Below are 20165 nucleotides of genomic sequence, written 5' to 3' on the forward strand. Positions count from 1 at the left end.
TTGATATGGTCTGGTCTGGTCTGATCTTACTGACTGGAACCCATGAGGCAAGAGGTTATTGGGTCCTAAAACACCAGTGAGAACACTTCCAAAGGGGAAATTAATGGTTTTTGTGGATCCAAGGGCACACAATGCAGCTGCATATTAATTTAAAAACTGCCAGGCTATTGAAAATCAAAGCAGTGGGAGTTGTAGCTAGAAAACAAGCTGTTATGTCCTTTCATATGCAGAAAAAGTAGTTTTCCACTGAAAGAACATATTGGAGAAAAATGCCATGATTGGTAATCTGAATTTACACTTAAAATCCTCAATAGAAAAATGAAGCATTTCCTCACCAATAACTTAACTCCAGCAACAAAAGTTGCTTCTGGAACTGGTTTAGGACAAGTCAGTCAGCATATCTCACCAGAAGAATCATTCATCTCCAAGTGAAATTAATCTCATAGTACTTAGATTGAGAAAAATTATTCTATTGATTAAGTTTATATCCATGCTACTTAGTGAAGAACAGGATTTAGATCCTTTAGATGCCTCTGATAAAGGTACAGTAACACTAGCTAGTGTGGCTGGTGTTTTCTGCATGCCTAAAAGGATCTTTTAAAATATTTAGGACAGTTAAGAGAGGTGAGTTGGGTATCCACTTCCAGATACCTACCTGAAAATCTTCAAATGGTGGGGTGTTTCTTTTTTTTTTAATTTACTGATGTAGAATCTACCTGTTTGTGCTTTCTGCATCTATGTATATATCAGTACTATCAGTAACAACAAGGTAGTGTGATCTTCACTGAAATGAAGTTCTTGTGTGTGAAGACGAGCGATATAGAAATGCACCAAAGTCTCACTAGATAAATAAACAAACAGGATAACAAACTGGTCTATGTGTGAAACATTACTGCAATCAGTGGCAATTCACTTCAGGGACAGAAAATTTCATTCATGGACTGTGTGGTACATCCATAGGCACAGTCTGTAGAAAAGTTCAGACGTGGAGGAGCTTTGGTCTCAGCCTTTCAATGCAGTCCTTACTCTCATGAAAACCAATTTCTGATTAAGATCCTTTCTTAATTAGGAAGTATATGCGTCTCCTGTTAGCTTTTGCTAGAGTTCTGGGTATGTCTGAAAGATAAACAGACTGCTTAATTATTAGTTGGTGATGCATGACAGAATTTTGGGAACAGGACTGTAAATGTCACACAGACAGTAAATATGTTCATATTTTGAAGTTTGTAAGTAGGCAGCAGTTGCCTTCACTGTAATGAAAATATCTACATACTTTTTTATTGCTAGCAAGCCTATTTTAATAATTATACAAATTTAGGTCCCTATGAGGGTGAAAGGAGTCTTCAAATAGACTTATACAGTTCTGTGCCCTGACTAGTTACAGTCTAAACATTCTAAGATTTGACAGAACATTTTGCAGCATTAACACAGGGTTTTGACAAAGCTGGTCTCTGGAAAGGCGTTGAATGGAGAACAATTTCTTTAGTAGCATCTGATATTTCTGAAATATGTGTTATATCTGTGAAAAAAGCTCTGTGGAACAGATTTTGTGTTGATGTTACAGTTTGTGTACAACTCGGTCTATTACTTTCCCAAGATCTTGAAAAGTGCATGTGTATGAATTGATCTGTACAAATGCATGATCCTTCAAAACACCAAAAGGCTGGGGTTCAGAAGTATCGTCCTGTGTTTTTAACAGGTATCTATGCTATATAAAGTACAGAACCCCAGAATTAAAACTGGAATAATCATCATTTTATCATTCCATAATTCAGTTATTGAAGGATAGTTATAAAGTTTTCAACTGTTAAACTTTACAGTTTGTTAGAGATATTGTTTTACAGGTGACATATAAAAAAAAAAAAATCAAAATCCAGAGGGGAAAAAAGCACAGCAGCACAGAAGTTAACTTCGCTTTCTTGCCTATGAAAGACACCCAAGCAGCAGACTACATGTACTGCTGCTAAGTAAACTGCTAGCAGACATCCTTCTAGCTATGCCTAGTCAGAATTAAGTATTTCAAAACATGCATGCCATCGAACTAGAGGATTTTCCCCTCACAAATATAAAATTGTATCAGAATTTCAGTAAGTAGATGAACAAAAAAACAGCTAAAATCTTCTTCAGCTCCACAGGCAGTAACTGAAACAACCACTAGTGTTATATGCTCTGCTGATTTTTAGAAGTATGTTCAAACACACGCCCTACCTGCAACTTTTTTGCCTATAAAATAACCCAACTTTACAGAATTTGTTGGGGAAACAGACCAGACAACCGTAAGGTTCCTCGAACTCCTTTAGAAGTTAAATAGGCAAAGTCAACCCGTCCCCCTCCTTCCGCTGCAGAGAAGCGGAGTGGAGACGATGATTTGGTCAGTGAAGTTACTTGACGCGGCTCGGTAGCCCGTGCTGAACATCACCTTGCCGAGGTCACCTCGGAACTAACGCCGGGGGAAGAACGAGCGGAGCGGCGGGGAGCCAGCTCTGCTCCGTGCTCGCAGCGCGATGAGCGGCCGCGGATGCTCGGCCCGGAGCGCCCCGCAGCCGCCGCTGCCCCGCGGGGCCGGGGGTCCTGCGGCGGGGAGGGGACAGCGCTCCGCCCGCCGCCCCCCGCGCCGCCCACCGCGCCCGAGCGGGGCCGCGGGGCGGGGGAAGGAAAAGTTTCCCGGGGGATGCGAGGGCCCCCCGCCCCCCGCGCCGGGCTGCCATTGGCCGAGCCGCCTGCCTGAGCCCGGAGCCACAAAAGGCGTTGCTAAGTGGATGTTTATTTTTTCCCCCTCTTTTTATTTTTTTTCCCTCCCCCCCCCCCTTTTTTTTTTTTTTTGGCTCCCCCCGCTCCTTCACTACTTCTTCGGTTCACTCGCGCCGCTCCCGCTGCCGCCGCCGCTCCGCCCCGCTCCGCTCCCCGCGGGAGGCAGCGCGGGTCGGGCGCGGAGCCGTCCCGCGCCGGCCATGGCCTAGCGGCGGCGGCCGGAGCGCAAGATGAGTTTCCCGGCGGAGAACGGCGTGGGCAGCCTCTGCCACAAGGCGCTGCAGATCATCTCGGAGCTGTGCCTGGGCGGACAGGTGGAGCGGGAGAAGTGCGCCGGCATCTTCCCCTTGGAGAGCGCCCGGCAGGGCATCGGCGGCGCAGGTACCGACCCCCGCCCCGCCGCCGCCGGGCTCGTCCTGCCGCCGCCGCGGGGCGGACAGCGAGGCGTGGGCGGCCGGAGAGCGCAACTTTTTTCCTTTGCTTTCCCTGCGTACGGAGGGGGCGGAGGGGGGGGCCAGGCACGCAGCCCGCTTTAAAATCCGCTCCCTCTCGCAGCCCGCCGAGGCTGCCGAGGAGCGCTGAGCGGAGCGCCGGGAGCGCTGGGGCGGGGACCAGCGCTGCGGGGAAATGTGGGGCAGCGGGCGAGGGTGCGGGCGTGGGGACGGGGAGCACGGACAGGTGCCGTGGGGACAGACATCGCCGCCGGCTGGAGCCCCGCCGCCGGAGACCGTCCCGTACCCCCGCAGCTCGCTCGTTTGCCGCCCGCAGCTCGGCTCCGGCAAGGTTTTCCCCACGACGGGAGTTTCTCTGTATGGAAAGCTCTGTCCCGGACTGCTGCTGCATGTGTTTGCGGGGCCGTGCGGGCTGGGAGCGGGGCAGAGGGCTGCGTTCGATGCTCTTGTCACGGGTGGGCAGCGGTTCCGTGCTCCAGGCGCGGCACGCGTGGGATGCGCTCGCTCTCTCTCTCGGGTCCCCGGCCGTCCCTCTGGGTTTGGCGTGTGGCGCTGGGGGCCCGGGCAACAGGTTGGGCTGAGGGGAGTGCGGGCAGCCGGGGAGCGTAGCCGGGGATCGGGGCGCAGGTCGCCAAGCCCCGGCTCGCAGTCTCCCCTTTCTGAGTGGGGTTTGAGTGTTTTGCATCCTCTCCGCTCATCGCTGGGGGCGACAGGAGAGCTGTCTGAGAGCCGGTGGGAACCTGTGGAGTCAGGGCAGAACTTCGCACCGGCCCAGGACACTTGCCTAGGAAAATTTGAGTAGGGTGGAAGGAGAAAATCCGGGTTAATTTAAACATTCCGTCACTAGAAAATTTGTCATACCGAAACTAAGATTTTGAGTCGTAATAGTGGTGTCTTTGGTCTTCTGGATTTTCTGCAGCTTTTGGAACCGACTCTGCGCTTTTGCACTATCCTGTACAGTGCTCTCTGGACACCTTGCTTTCCTTGGCACTTATTTTTAGGATGGGGCTTGAAAATCAGTCGAAGTTCTGTGTTTAACTTCTTCCAGAAGGGATTGATAGCCTCTACTGTCTGTCCATGAATGCAGATGAACAGCTTGCATTATGGCCAGCAAATGCCAAGTGTAACAGTGCAAATTAAATAAATTAACACCGGGTCATGTAAAGCAGCAGGTTCTCAGTGTGTTCCCCAGCTGCGCTGTTGCTGCCGCCGCAGCTGATGGGCTTTTTGTTGTTGTTTTCTTTTCTTTTAATACCCACAGATTTTACCACAAATCTCGGGTTATTTGTAGTATCTCAGATCAAAATCGCTGTTGTCTGACCCTGCTCTACTAAGCCCAGCCCTACACAGCCACCGGGGCAGGGCAGCAAGGTGAGGGGGACAAGGGGTCTGCAGCCTCTCCCCCAGCACGGATCATGAATATTCTGATCATGCACTGTGTTAGTCTTCATGGTCTGAATGGTAGAAGGTTGAATGAAAATAGCATTGCCCTACGGAGCCTGGAAAATTGGGCTCTGCAGAGCTGGTGTATAAACAGGTGGGATTTTGCATTGTGTATAATAAGAGGAGCTGCTTTTTAAACATTTCTTGAAAGCCAACGATCTTCTTAGGTTTCCATTGGCAAACCCTAACTACCTTACAGTTGTTGGATTAGGAAAAAATATAGTTAACAGACCACTGAGTTCATCTCAGCTGAATTCCTGATCTCACTTTTCTTCCTTAAAAAGAAACCAATATTAGATGATGGGTGTCAACTTTATTGAGATGCACAGTATATTGAGCATTGTGTCATTAATAACACTGCTAATGAAAGTATATTAATATTCTGTCTCCAGAGAAGGAACAGACGTGCTGTCATTGTTGATAATTGACAATATTTTAATATGTAAACACTTGGGTAGACAAGATGTAAACATAACTTGCATCAATTTTATGAGCAGAAAGATTCTAAATATGGTTTAGGTTGAGAGAAGTGGTGTCACTGAAAAGCAAGCCCCACCATATCTCCTCTTTAAATGGACATAGAGTTCCTTGTCTTCTCTATGGATAATGTTGCCCAGAGCCTTGAACAACCATAGATCCTCCTCATTAGAGGTAGAAATGTTAAGTTCATTCAGTTTTCCTCATCCCAAAAAGATGCCTAAAAGTGTCACAAAGCTAGCATAGGCAAAAATCACTAACAAGATGTCACTAAAGGAAAGAAGTCTAAACAGTACCAAGCCTGACAGAGCTCAAGAAGCGTTTGGACAATGCTCTCAGGCACATGGTGGGATTCTTGGGGATGATCCTGTGCAGGGCCAGGAGTTGGATTTGATGATCCTTGTGGATACCTTCAACTCATAATATTCTGTGATTCTGTAAACCATGAGGAGACACATATTTGGAAAGGAAAGAGCGGTGCAAGCAACCTTTCAGAAAGTAGAAGAGTAGATGATAAAAAGGAAAGCAGACCATTTCTATTTAATACAAGAATAAAAACATGTTCTGGAAGTTGAAAACACAGTGAAAAGCAACTAGAACTGCATTGATATGTTATGTTAGCGAGTGTGATAATAGCTTTCTGTTCAGCTAGACCATGAAAAGCAGCCAGGCTTCTCAGAGGAATCAGCTACTTGAGGCAGAAGATGCATCACCCTATCACAGGCTCAAAGCAAAATATGAGATGATGTTGACCCCATGACACAAGAACTTTCAGAGGGAAGCAGAGAGGCTGGGCAGTGATTTTTTTTTTAATGTAGATGCCTAGATTGGAGAAAGAAGCATAAAAAAGATAACACAAACACAAAGAAGAGGGAGCCGGAGACACAGAACAAAAAATGGTGAGTATGGCTCTGGGAAGGCAGAGTATAACAAAATAAAGCAACGAAGTAGAAAGGGGAGATATTCAGGTTTCCTGCCAATGAGAGAACAGACAGGATTAGATCGAAGAAATGACTGATTATTCTACAATTTTTCCTCTCAGTGACACCACCAACGCCTTAGGACCCTCAATTACTGCTCACTACTTGGGTCAAGAAGAGGTAATCATATTCAGTGTAATGAATAATTAATCTACAGAATTCATGCAAATAATCTTCATGAGACAGATAATTTTTTAAATTTCTAAGAACTTTAGACAAGTGAATATAGACATCTGTTGTTATATTTTCTGCCCCAGTAATTACAAGAACTATTAATTTGCTCATCTCAGGGGAATGCTCAAGTGAAAAGATTAGGAAGCTGTTTACGTTTATGGTTCCTTTGGATGATTAGATAGCTGTGAGCTTTCTTCTGAAACTTACAGCATTTTGGCAAAATGCTCAATTATATGTGCAGATGTTTTGTTTTTATTTTACACCTCCAGTACATTTGGGCAAAATAATTATGATGTCAATTATAAGAGTTCAAGTGGAAAATAAATGGGAGCTGGATGTGCAGCATTTTACATAATAAAATTTATCTCTAAACTTACTAAATTATTAATTTTCTATAACTGTCCCAAACTCATATATGCAGTGTGGTTATACTGCTGTCTTGTCTCAGGTTATCTCATTAATAAAGGACTCTAATTTTTTCCAGCTAAGCATCCCTCCTCATTTTCAATGGAACCAAGCACATCAAAGGTCCCAGTTGTGAGCATTTCTGAAGATTAAGCCAATTGCATACAGCATAATGAGAGGAGTTGGGACATTCTGCTCTAGGGGCGCGTGTTTAAAATTCATTTTATGTCCTCTGCAAATGGTGGGTACTTTGTGCTGTCTTTGCCTTTTTTAGGCCTGCTGGTCATGCAAAACTTTCCTCTCTCATTATCAGTTCCCATGGGTGACAAATGTTTATTACAGAGCTGGAAACCCAGCTGCTTCCCTGGCAGGAGGGCATATTTTAGCCCACTAGAGTGAGTAGAGAATATCTTGAGAGTTATGTTTACTCTTGCTCCTTTGCTTGTCAAACAATTGATTTTTGAAAGTTGACCATGCAAAGAACATCAGCTTCTAGGGGATCATTCATTATTAATCTAAGTATTCTACTCACAGTTATTTTATTAACATAACAGTTTAACCTACCAAGTTTTTAACCCTACCCTTGACTGACAATTTGCTATGGAAGTACAGAGGGAGTAGGAACACACTGGAGCATCCTGCACATGGCCAGTCCATAACACAGGCTGTAATCACTGTAATCACTCTTCCACCAAGAGCAATGCCTTGTGTCCTGCTGTAGCTGGCATGAGCCTCCTGCTGGCTGTCAGAAGCTTCCCTGACAGCTCCCAACCTGCTGGATGGCAGCTGATGGTTTACATTTAGTCCTGGTTCCTTCGAACACGCCTGTGTTCATGCACACAGTGCACACACATCCACGCCCACAAACAGGGTAAGCTGTGGCTATGCTTACACTGCCTGGATATATTTTGGGGAGGGGGAAGAACAGATTTACCCCATAGAGTGCTTGTAAATTCTTCTCAGCAGTGCCAAAGTAAGTAAAGAAGGGCACAAGAAATAGCATGAACAAATGTGAAGGCTACTGCAATCCGTGCAGGATAAGAAAGGGGCATTTTTCTTCCAGATAAAGTAACTGCTGTGTGAAACAAGTGATCATTCTGTTACAGAGAAATGAAACTGAGTATTTCTGCTAAAAGAAACATTTTAGCAGTTAACAGACCGACAAAATTATTTAGCATACAGTTCATCACCTGGTTAGATCAATGTTGCTACCAGAGAAATAAGGCTTGGTGGGTAAAAAGCGCAGGGTTACAGAAAAACATAACTTATAAAATCAGTGTTAGCAAGCTGTGAAACTCAGAAATTAATCTGATTTAGCAGTGTAAAGGCAAAACAGAGGGGTGAACATACTACTGAGACCAGATTTATTTACAGCAAATGTGAAGGCAGTCACAACAATGCAGACAGCAGCAATACACAGTAAGAACAAGAGGTTTACAAAAGAATCTTCCTCTATACACATTTCACAAAGAAATACAGAGAGGGAATACAGAAAGATTTATACCATCTGGAGGACAAATCTGTAATGATAAAGAGACATAGTGTTTTCCTGGGTCCTGTCATATGTGTGAGGTGTTTGTTATATAATGCTGGGTAAGAATAAACATAACCATGACAATTGAAAGATGACACTTGGGCTGCATGAACCTCCTTACAGCTTACGGTAGGCTTACAGTGAACAGCAGTCCAGTGATCTTAAGATCAGTTCTCATTTTCTTGTCTCAGCTGAAAGAGGATAGTGAGGGCTTCTTGTAGACACAAAGAAATCCTCTCAAGTGTGAGAACTGTGTGGGACCAAGCCTAAGGCTGGGAGTTTTTTGTTTAGTGAAAAGCTAAGTGAGCAGGTGTGGGTCAAGCAGAGAGTCTCTCCTGTTGAGATTAAGTGAGGGTCAACAAGCTAAAAAGCATGTCAGCCAGAGAAAGCCTTGGAAGTGAAGACCAATAATTTACATGTGGTGTGTTACAGCTGAGAGGACAATGTGCAACATCTTTTTCTTCCTACACTTAGCCAAAAAAATAAAAAAAAAAGACCCATCCAGACAAAAGTGAGAGCCGTCATCTCTAATATAGCTTAGATAAATTGATTTTGACAAGAGATTAATAATTCTTTGTGTAAATCACAGTGATACCTGACTTCATTTGGTTCCCTTCCTGTCAGGAAACAAGCTACCATAGAGCTCTGCTAACATTAAGAAATTATCTGCCAGCCAGAAGATGGTGGTGGGTGTGGGACAAACTCAGACACCAGAATCAATTAGCAGGGAGGGAACACATTGACAATAGGGCCAGAGTAAAGGTTTGAGGAAGATCCTCAATGGATGCTGCTCCATGAGAACAGGAGAGGAGGTCACACCTACTCTTCCAAGAGAAAGGTTTTTTATGCCATTTGATATCTAAGTCAGGTGTTTTGACAGATTCACATTAAGAGAGAAAATACAAGACTCTGCACCTGCCACTTTCTGAGGCACACTAGAGCATCATGTCCCCATCTGAAGGGATTTGGATGAGACAGAGGTAATTGTGGAAGATCTGCTAATGCAGAGTAAAAGTTAATACCAGCAACATTTTATGTGCTTAAAATTTCCCCAAGGGAAACAGAACAGCAGAAATGATGTGTTGTACCAACTAGTTCATCTACATGGGGATAAGAGAGATTTATTTGCCCTAGACCTTTTATAATTTATAAGGGCCCTGCTTCCCTTTAAATCCTAGAAAATCAGAGACATTAATTTATCTGATTGAGCTGAATCGTGGTATTACATACACAAGATTTCCTTTATTATGGAAAGGGTGAAGTTTTTTATGTCTTGATGAACAAGCAAACAAATTCAAAGTTAAAGAAAAAAATATTTGAAGACAGGTTACAGACATTGAGCATTAAATATTTAAGAGAACCAAGACCAGATATAGACAAAGAAATGTGTCAAAAGAGACTAGAACCACCGCCCCCCCCACCCTTTCCCCAAGTGTTCCTTTCATCCCTGCTCCTTTTCTGGCAAGAATCCATTCTCTTTAGTGTGGTTCACATCAGATGTGCCTGACCCTCATACACCTGGGCATCTACATCACAGCACTATGGGGTGTTTCTGTCTCCAGTCAAGATCATGGGTTTGTGGAGTATGTTTTTCCAAAGTTCAGCCTCAAGAGGCATATGTTGTCTAAAATGTAAGTGACCCTAATTTGGTTTTGAAATGGAAGTCTACCAATGTGCATGTTTGCAAACGGATTCATGGGCAGAACTTTTCTGAGGCAAGTTCCAAACAAAAAATTTTTGGAAACCATAGTACAGAAACTATGCTCAAGACATTACCCAGAATCCAGATAAGAAAAAAAAAATAAAACAAAAAAACTCCCAACACATGGGGATTTTTCTGAAGTACTTGCCTGATACAAAAGACTTCCTATCAAGCAGACTTTTATGGTAGAAATGTATCAGAGGATATTTACAAAAATACAGAGAATTTTTGAGGCTTCTCAATAGACATGCCTTTCTCAAATGAGAAATAAAAAATTGCCCAGAATTCCATATCTTGAAAGAGTTGTTTTAAATATAAGGCCATGAGGAAACAGGATGCTTTTATTTATTAAATTTTATCAAGACTAGGAATATGACAATAAGGACAGAAGTCAGTAAAGGGAGTTCACCAGGAGTGAAGTGGTAATTTCACTGAAGTCATTGGAAGATCTCCCACTGACCAGGAGGGGATGGTGTGAGAAAAAAGATCTTGGCATTCCTGGGTGTACCAAGCGTGAGAACAAGAGTGGGAAATGCATAATTCTGTAATATCCCTGAACATTCAGAAGGATGTCCCGTTCTGTGCAAATCTAAATCATTGCAGACAAGCTGCAGTTACCAGTTCAGAGAGTAGTTTGAGATGGTTTTTGTTTTCTTTTGGACCAGAGACCAGTGAGAACATTGTTCACAATGCTGACAATTAATGCTGTCCTAGCAGAGTGTCTATTTCTCCTTTTGCCCCTAAAAACTTCTGCAGTCTTTGAATTTGTCAACAGTCCTATATCTTCAAATAATACTTATGTATGTGAAGTGCAACCCTGGTCTGATGACAAATCCATCCTTCAGTACCCATTTTTCTTCCCAACCAGGTTTCCTTGGCAGGGGTGTGAAGAAGCTCCAAGTCTGCACAACTGTCTCTTAATGTTAATGTTTTACAGTCTTTAACCAAACTTTCTATAAAAAGTTAGTATAAGAGACATATCCAGCCTAACACACGAAGGGTTTGACTGCTTTTCAGATGATTTCAGTCTTCATATAACAACAAATCTCTCATAATTGCTCCACTGAGTGACTGACAGAAGGAAGGACACGAAACAATTTGCTTTCTATGTCTATTTTTATGGCATATTAATTGCTTTTTAGTAATTGTGGCAATAAATGTAACTAAATAGGTTTTTGTTTTGAACTATTTTTGGTCCATTTTTTTGCAATTCAAATATTTCATGTATTTTCTGCATTATGAAATTCAATATGTGAAGTTGTTTAATTCATTAATAAAATAGCAAAAATTGACGCTGCAACTGTTTGCAGAATTAGTTCCTTATCTCTGCTCTTGACACTTTAAATGTTTCATGGGATCATTTATGACTATAAAGCATATATTTTCTGTAAAGATTTTGGAAGCTTTTTCAACTTTGAAGTAGTTTAGTGGAAATACAGAAAAAGAGCTTAGAGAAAGTTGAAGTATAGGAGTAGGTGTTGAAAGGAGACAACAAGTTATTTGAAGGCTTGAAAAATGTCTTGCAGTGAAAAACTTAAATTAGAATTGGCTAGAAATGCTTTGATGCAATGTTTTTCAGCTGATAATATCTATTCATCAAATTGAAGCTCTGCTGGAAGGGATCAATTTTCATATTTCTGGTTTTGAAATATTTCCAGCAGTTTCAAAGTTGTTAAAACATTCTCCTTCAACATTTTCCAAATGAAAAAAACCCTACAATTTTCAGCTCTAAAAGTCTTCCTCTCAAAATATAACCTAATTATGCCAACCATCCCTAAACTGAGCTGGAAATATTGTAGATCACCCAAAATTGAATTTCTTTTTGTTTTTCTCTTTTTTTTTTTATTTTTTTTATTTTTTAATTTATTTATTTCTGGTAAACCATCAACATTTTCAAGAGTTCTTCTTTCATCAGGCTTTGAGAGTGGGAAAAAATTTGGCCAGGTTGCCTGCCAGTTCATCTGGTTCAATCTATCAAAACTAGTCCTTCATTGAGGCATAGCTCTGTATGAATATATTAAATTCACTTTTGACTGTGTATTGGGTTTGCCTGACCAGGTTTTGGTAGCAGGAGGAGCTTCGGTGGGGTTTCTGTGAGAAGCTGCTGAAGGCTTTCCCCATGTCCAACAGAGCCAAGGCCAGCTGGCTCCAGGATGGACCCACCCTGGCCGAGGCTGAGCCCACCACAAAATGGTTGCAGGAAAATATTTTCAAGAAGGGAGAAAAAATCTGCAATGCATCAGCAGCTGGAAGAGGGGAGTCCCAGTATGTGAGGACCCACTCTGCAATGCTGCGGTCAGTGAAGGAGAGGAAGAGGAGCTCCAGGTGCCACAGTGATTTGCCTCCCACTGCAGGTCTTCACTACTGCAGCCCATGGAACATCCCAACCCCAAAGCAGGTGAATTCCCAAAGGAGGCCGTGACCCTGTGAGGAGCTGATCCTGTAGAAGGCTCCTGGAAGGATCTGTGGACCTGTGGACAGAGGGAGGATCCCTTGCTGGAGCAGGTTTGCTGGCAGGGCTCATGACCCCATGGTAGACTCTGCTGGAGCAGTCTGCTCCCAAAGGTCTGCACCCTGTGGAAGGGACACACACTGGAGAGGGTCCTGAGAAGGACTCACACTGGAGTTTGTCAGAACTGTCTCCTGTGGGAGGGACCACACACTGGAGAAGAGGATCAGGGGAAGAGTGTGAGGAGTCCTGCCCTGAAGAGGACAAAGCAGCAGAGACAATGTGTGATGAACTGATGCAGCCTCATTGCCCATCCCCCTGTGCTGCTGGAGGGGGGAGGTAGAGGAAGCGAGAATGAAGTTCAACCCCAGAAGAAGGGAGGAGTGGGGAAAGGTGTTTTATGATTTGGTTTTATTTGTCATCATTCTGCTCTGATTTGGTAATAAATTTATTTCCCCAAGGTAAATCTGTTTTGCCCATAACAGTAATTGCTGAGTGATCTCTCCCTGTCCTTATCTTGACCCACAAGGGGTTTTTTTGTTATATTTTTTTTCCCTGTCCATCTGAGGAGGGGAGTGATAGAGCAGCTTTGATGAGCCTCTGGGATCTGTCAATCAACCCACTACAGACCATTTCTTGTCACTGAGGTCGTGCAAGAGCCTCTCTCCTTGCTATTAACGTCTGTTGTCTGCTGAAACAGAAGGGCCACATCCAAACCACCCACTAACAATGTCCTGTTCTAATTCCTGATCCATGGCTAGGAATTGACTGCGAGGGTATGAACTATCCCAGTTTAAAGCCATTCCAGGGAGTGGTAAAAGCAACTTAGTTTTGAGTCCTGGGTTTGTTTCCTGGCAGAGTTTATTTGCATTTTGTATAGGGTGTCTTATGAAGCATGGCATATCTTCTAGTCCATCATGCAGAAATATGAAAGACGCAATGACTGTAAATTACAGCTACAGAAATACAAATTTGCAACAGAGTGACTAACCATTGAAAGAGGCTGTAAACTCAGCATCTCTCAATGTCTTCCCTTGCCAAGGCAGGACAGTCTGCTGCAGAACAGACAAGACAAGCAAAAATTAGTGGGCTTGGAAGGATATTTGGGTAAATAATAGATTAAAACAAACAGCCTAATAATCCCTTCTGGGGAGAAATTATCTAGAAAAATCATTAGTAAAAGTATCATTTGCTTCTTTTGTTGCATTATTATTAGATATAACTGTGCACCCATTCATTTTGCAGAGGCATCTTCCATCCAAAATTTGCCATACAAATGTCTCAATAACTGACATGCTTATTCCAAGGGCTACATTTTGACACTTACCTATGAGTAGAAAAGGAAGATTTTTTTCAGGTCTTTCAGGAAATGGCCAAGGAGACATACTTCTGTTCAGGGCAGAACAGCAGCTTGTGCCAAACTCCTTAAATCCAGAAGCACATCTGCCAATTTGCCCATGACAAATGACCCTGGCCAGGACATATGTGATGTAAACAGAACTGTATGTATCAAATCTCCAGACTACAACATTTTCTTTACATTTTTGCTTTTCTCATGCATTTTCGTGATGAGTAGTCCATAAGTTCAATGTTTGTTACTGAGAATTGCACCCGGATATTATATATTAATAAAGAAAACCTCCCCAAATTTTCATCTTCAGCTTTCTATCCTCATCATTCTGCTTCATCTTTCTATCTTCGTTCTCATAAGGGCTGGTGAGGTACATACTGTTTCATGGAGCTAATCCATACATTTTTCCTCATGTGAAAATCTATAAAAATATGCTCGAACTCTCTTTGCATTTCTCTAGTGATTCAGTTTAGTAGCCTGTAGCCTGGAGTTATGGATACAAAGTATTAGCTGTTAAACTGTTAAAACTTGTAACAAACAGCAGCAGCCATTACTGAGGGATATTTAAGCAGGGTTTAGTGAGTAATTTTAAGGCATATAAAAGTCTCTTTTGAAAAGGAAAGGGATTTCTTGGGTAAAATGTTACAGGATACTGGACTCCTAATTAGGACTCAAATGGCAGTCCTGGTGATCCACCATCTCCTAAAATACAAGTGTGTCCAAAGAATTTTGTTGGTATGAAATCTATTCTCCTACCTTCTATCTTTGGCCAGACTATTGGACATGTTAAGCAGTTTTGGCAGCAAAAGTCAAATACAGGGCAGCAGGGGTACCTCAGTGTACAGCATGATCTCCGAACAGCTCTGGGCATTTCACTGTGTTCTCTGAAGCCAGCTGCATTTTCATAGCAGAATTTTAGATACTGCTATTTAGATACTGCTATCTATCTGTGCTATCTTGGTCTGACACAGACTTGGTCCAGAGCTGATGATTTAACCACAGAAATTTCTTATTTATGATAAGGAATAAAGATAAAGTTCCTATTTACGCCTAAATGTTAGGGTTTAAAATGTTTCTGAAGCAGTTGGCACACAGAGTCAGAAGTTTGGCAAATCTTGAAGAAATCTGTGCATTAGCCTGGAAGTTTAGATCTGATCTGTCTTTATGTGCACTGGTAGAAAATGTTGGCTGTGGCTTAACTTTTTCATCAAGACATGTTCTTGATGTTCTAATTATATGTTCTAAAGAACTAAGCATCAACAGCCTCTCACTGAAATGAAGGTTGTTGATGCTTTCAGGTGTGTCCTCCCCCCGAAGCCAGTAAGCAAAGGGATGTGTACATTACCTATTAAGCAAAAGGCTGTCTCTCCCCACAACATAGGTGCTGGTTATCAAACTTGGAACTCTAGATTTGGGAACAGAATTCCCATCTGTTTTGCTTTAAATCTCTGTGAGGATATTGGTTGTTTGATTGTAATAACTTTGCTTCAGCAAAGTAGGTCAATATTTCTTTCACCTACTGATCTCAAAGTCCTTAGCCAACAATGGCTGGGAGATTTTGGGATCATTTCCTTAGTCTCTTACTTCCTGAGAAGGGTGTCTGAGTATGTGGTGGGTGGTACACCTACTGGCCCTTGGCCTGAACAATTAAAGGAGTGTTTGTGAAGCAGATATTAGAAAATAATAACATCTTAAAGATACAGGCTTAGATATCAAAAAAAAAGAAGAAAAACTCACAACCTTAAATAAGACTTTAAACCTCTACACAAAAATAGTCATAAAAATGCTTCTATCTCCTTGCCGGTGTCATTTTTAATGATTTTTTTTCTCTGCATGTTTGTCTGTCATGATGATTTTTGTTTCTAACTCCTTGCAGATGTCTCAGTCAGTCTCTTAGCAGTTGTCGTCAGCTTCTGTGGGCTCGCCTTGCTGGTGGTCTCACTTTTTGTCTTTTGGAAGCTGTGTTGGCCTTGCTGGAGGAGCAAACCTCTCACCTCCAGTGCCAGCAATGTCCCACAGAGCACCTCCAGCGCTCCTACGGAGGTTTTGGAGAACAGTGAGAAAAAGGAAGTTAAAGAAAATGGGAAACCTACAACCAAGGTACTTGAAGCTGCACTGAAAATTAGCCACACTTCTCCTGATATTCCAGCAGAGGTCCAGAACGCGCTGAAGGAGCACCTGATCAGACACGCTCGAATGCAGAGGCAGATCACTGAGCCCACATCCTCATCAAGGTAAGTCAGAGGCACTCGCACTTGTGGCACTGTTCCCAGGAATAGGTAGAGCAGGAATGTTGAAATTTCCAGGATCCTGGATTATTCACAGGTTTCTTAGCAGTTAAGGGGGAAACATCAGTCATGTGAAGGCGAAGCCACAGTGTTCTTGGAACAGAATATTCTGAAACATTTCGTGTTCCTTCAGTTACGTAATCGTTTTAACATATGAAAGTGAAATCTACATCTTCTACTACTTTGTAAAGATACATGTTGCTACTTTAAGTGTTTCCCTTTCGGGTTTTGATTACAGGAAAACATTTTTCAGTGTTGTTTTTAAAAGAACTGCAAGTTTAGCTTTTCACAGAGATAGATATATCAGTTGTTTTTGCAGATGAAAGTTTCCCTCTCAACCAAATAAATGATAGACTCATTGTTGATGGCACATTTCCTTAAGAGATGGTTTGCTGATTACAAAGGAATTAAAATTCCAATCTAAAAATACAGATCCTTATGGACTGATCTTAAAGCTGTACAGATTCCCTATAGGTCTATAAATAAATGACAAGCTCCCAGCATTCCTTGGTGGTTTCTTTTGTATTGAAGTGGAGGACACAAACTTTAGTTTTGCCTTAGGTACCACTTTATATTGAAAAGCAGTGAAGACATGCCAGGACCTATAGATTCAAATGGGATTTTCTTCAAATACTGTCAGCAAATTTAATGCACGGAAACAAACAATGAACTGCAAAGCTCAAATCCTACATTAAAAAGGGGAGTGTTTTATAAACAAAGAGTGGGAAAATTAAGGATATTGTGTAATGGCATAAGTTACAGTACAGATACTGTGTGGGAAGTAGCTTTTTTCTTAAAATGTCATTTGCTAAAGAAACACATGCTACCAGAAAACAAACAGGCAAAAACCCCAAAACCAACCACCCAACAAAAAAAACCCCAAACCAAACCCAACCAACCAAACAAAAAAGTCTCACATTCATAATAAGAGGCACAAGGAGGAGAAGACACGTGCTTTACTCTCAGTGTGCACGTACTTTGCTGGCCTTCTGGGAGCCCTAAAGACAATGTTTTGCCAGCTCAGTGCACTTGCTGGGGAAGTGAGTGCTCGAGTGCTTTTTCTCAGCTAGTCAAACCTCATGGAACAGCCAACAGTAAGCCACAGGAGGCTCCCAAAACCAGAGCACTCCAGCCAGAGGAGGTCTGACTGACTTTAGCAGCCAAAGCATCTCCTGAATTATGAGACTGTCCAGCTGGCTCGAAGCCACATTGCCCTGGCTGTGCCTGCTTCCTGCTACTGTATCTGTCTGCTCAGAGCAGGAGTGCAGTATCCAAACCACACCAAGGAACATTTCCACAACACTCAGATGATAATTCTGAACTTATAACTCTTACGCTAAACACAGAGGAACAAAAATTGGTTCAGTTTAGCATGACAAGACTATTACCCAGCTCACTACTAACTAAAAGGATATTAAGTGAAAGAGTTTTATCCATCAAATCCAAGTATTCAGACTGTCTGACCTCCAGAATAGACAGAAGAAATAGCTGGCTGGAAAATGAACTTGAATAGTCCCAGAGGTACTATAGGGGAAGAAACAAGTTCCAGGGATATGCTCCAGATCTACTTCAAGTGGTGAAAATATTCTCACAGCCCTCTAGAGTGGTTTGGACTGGGATCTAAACGCATATGAAGTATCTGTGAAGCCAAAGACAGTTTTACAAAAGTAAAACCCGCTATCAATCCTACTCTTTCTGCAGATGTTGGCAACCTTGTAAGGGAGTTTTCTTTTTATCTTCTCAAGATTATCAGGGTTAAATCTCCTCCGAAAGGGACAGTTCCTTTGCTTTGAGTAACAGTGATTGCCCCACCACAGCCAATCAGTAGCAGGGTGCTTGGAAACATCACCTTCTTTTAGAGTTTGGTGAAAAATTCTGCATCTTTTTACAAAACATGTTTATAATTACATTTGTCTTAATACTTACCCATAAATGGTAATCTTTGTGTTTGTAAATGCATTTTATCTACACCCCTGCCTGCCTTAAGGGAGTTCTAATGTAACAACCTATACTAATTGTTGCTGGCAATAATACAATGTATAAGCAGAAGGCTGGACATTTAGACCTGCTCTCTGAATTATTCCTTATTGTGTATTAACCCCAGCTGACAACTATGTACCAGAAAAATGACTGAAACCTGATTCTGGTGTCTGTAATTGGGGGCCTCCAAACAAAGAGGAGCCAATGGCAGATGCAGAGGTAGCACAACTTCTCTTGCACCATCTTCAATGCAGCACTGCTTTGTTGTCCTCAGGAGTCCTGAGGGATTCAGGTGCACCATCTCTTAAATGTATTCCATTGACAGAGGATCTAAGAGAAATGTTTGCTGTCTGGATTGTCTCCTGTACACTGATCTCACCTGAGCTGGGGCAAATTAAAGGTTTGTAACCAGTTTTGTGATGGGTTCATGCAGCCATCAGCTCTTAATAAAAGAAATTAAATCATACTAAGTCACTGTAATTGAAGCATAAGAATTTTAATAAGCCAATGAGAGAAACAATAAAATGTGCCTGATCACAATTTTTAGACTGTACATTTAACAAAGAGACATGTTAGTATGAGGAAATAATGCATTTCTGCTTGGTTAGAACTATATCATTCTCATAGTCCCTGATAATATGAAAAGACCTGTTTGTTAAAAGCTCTTTAGTCCTTGATACCAATTAACCAGAACACTACAGAAGAACTGCAGCAGTGGTGCTCATTTGCAAATATTTTTGCTCTGCATTATTGAGAACCACCCTTTCCCACACTTTGTGAAAGTATTTTGCAATATAGTTTATTGCTTCTATGAAAACCCATTCTTCAAACATTCACCTGTATTTTCCAAGAACATGCTTTTTGCTCTTTAGAGTTAACTGGAGAGGAATGTGTTGAGCCAGTCAGTTCCCAAGAGGCTCAAAGGCAAAAGTGAGGGGCTTGGGTTGTTAAGGTTAAAGAAAAACATATATGTTGATTTTAGTGTTTGCAAGAAGAGAGAAGCTTTTGTTCTGTCTAAATACCACCAGTGATCATGCGCTTTTCTGGATTTGGTCCAAAAGATTGGCCTAATGCCATCTAGGAAAGCTAGACCAGAGTCACCCCTCATTAATCTCAAGTTATATCATAAACAAGCATCCTATTCCTCCCTTTTGTCACAGACGTGGCAGCCTTACTGGGTTAGAAATCAGCTTCATACTGTCATGATGCCCATGAAAACACAGTTTTATATTAGCTTTACATACAGATTTGCTATCACTCCAAATGCATTTGTTCAGTTAGGGAAGACCAGTCTGCTCTAGGAGTGCTGTGTGTAAGAGTCAGTAGAGGTTGAAGTACCTGGATTTGCACGTTGGTAGCTCTGCCACATTTTCACAACCTGGTTTTCTGACATCCTTGTACTTCATTATCCCAGCCATTAATCCCTTTGTTACTGCAGAACAAAGGTAGATAAATATGTTGCCATGACAACAATGAAACATCTTAATTATTATCAGACCAATTAGCTGTCTTGGTGAAATGCTGTGACTCAGAACAGATACTAGGCACTGTGTAATTAGGACTCTGGCTTACTAGAGCAAAAGTGCTGCTGATTCCCACAGGGAACAGCCAGACAGATGCATTCTTTTACTTAGGAACATCTCGCAACAATTCAGTAGAAGATCTGAAATGCATAAAGCCCAAAAATTTAAAAGCAAGCTGGTACCTTAGAAATCATAGATTTCAGGTTTTATACATTGCTTTTGCATGCATTAACCCACACTGTCAAAAATGCAAGAGAGGTTGAAGCAAAGACAATTTGTTGTGGACCTGTTTTCACTCAAACTGATGTCGCACAATGAGCTCCACTGTTTCCCTGCAAAGGCAGTTTTAGCCGCTGCTTATGTACAACAGGGTTGGAACATGATACCCCCATGGCAGGGGGATTGGAACTGGATGATCTTTAAGGTCCTTTCCAACTCAAACTATTCTATGATTCTGTGATCCTCTGGGCATCTCAGTAGTACAGGTGCAGGTGTGAGGAGCACAGGTTTCCTTAGCACTGACAGAAGTAGCAGTATCACAGGTCTTCCTGGACCTCATTACAAGTCAAAGATACTAAAAAGATAGTCCCTAAACTGCTGCCTGCCCAGACATTTATTGTACTACATTTTGGGTGGAGCTCACCTCCTTCCCTATG

At 42.2% G+C, this 20165-nt stretch overlaps 1 protein-coding gene across 2 annotated transcripts in view; it reads left to right on the forward strand.

Moving 5' to 3' along the window:
* Positions 1-2981: 2981 nt before the first annotated feature.
* The window catches only part of SYT10 (synaptotagmin 10), a gene marked incomplete at both ends in the record, with an annotated part of 33999 nt that continues 16815 nt past the window's right edge, over positions 2982-20165 (forward strand). Inside the window, 2 exons of one of the 2 annotated variants that reach the window (XM_082280792.1) lie at positions 2982-3132; positions 15595-15952. In XM_082280792.1, coding sequence (XP_082136918.1) covers positions 2982-3132; positions 15595-15952 — 509 coding nt within the window. The remainder of the gene's footprint in view (positions 3133-15594; positions 15953-20165) is intronic. The other variant, XM_082280793.1, reaches the window with a different exon arrangement.

Source organism: Coloeus monedula (assembly GCF_965178545.1).
Source record: "Coloeus monedula genome assembly, chromosome: 4".
Classification (NCBI taxonomy): Eukaryota; Metazoa; Chordata; class Aves; order Passeriformes; family Corvidae; genus Coloeus; species Coloeus monedula.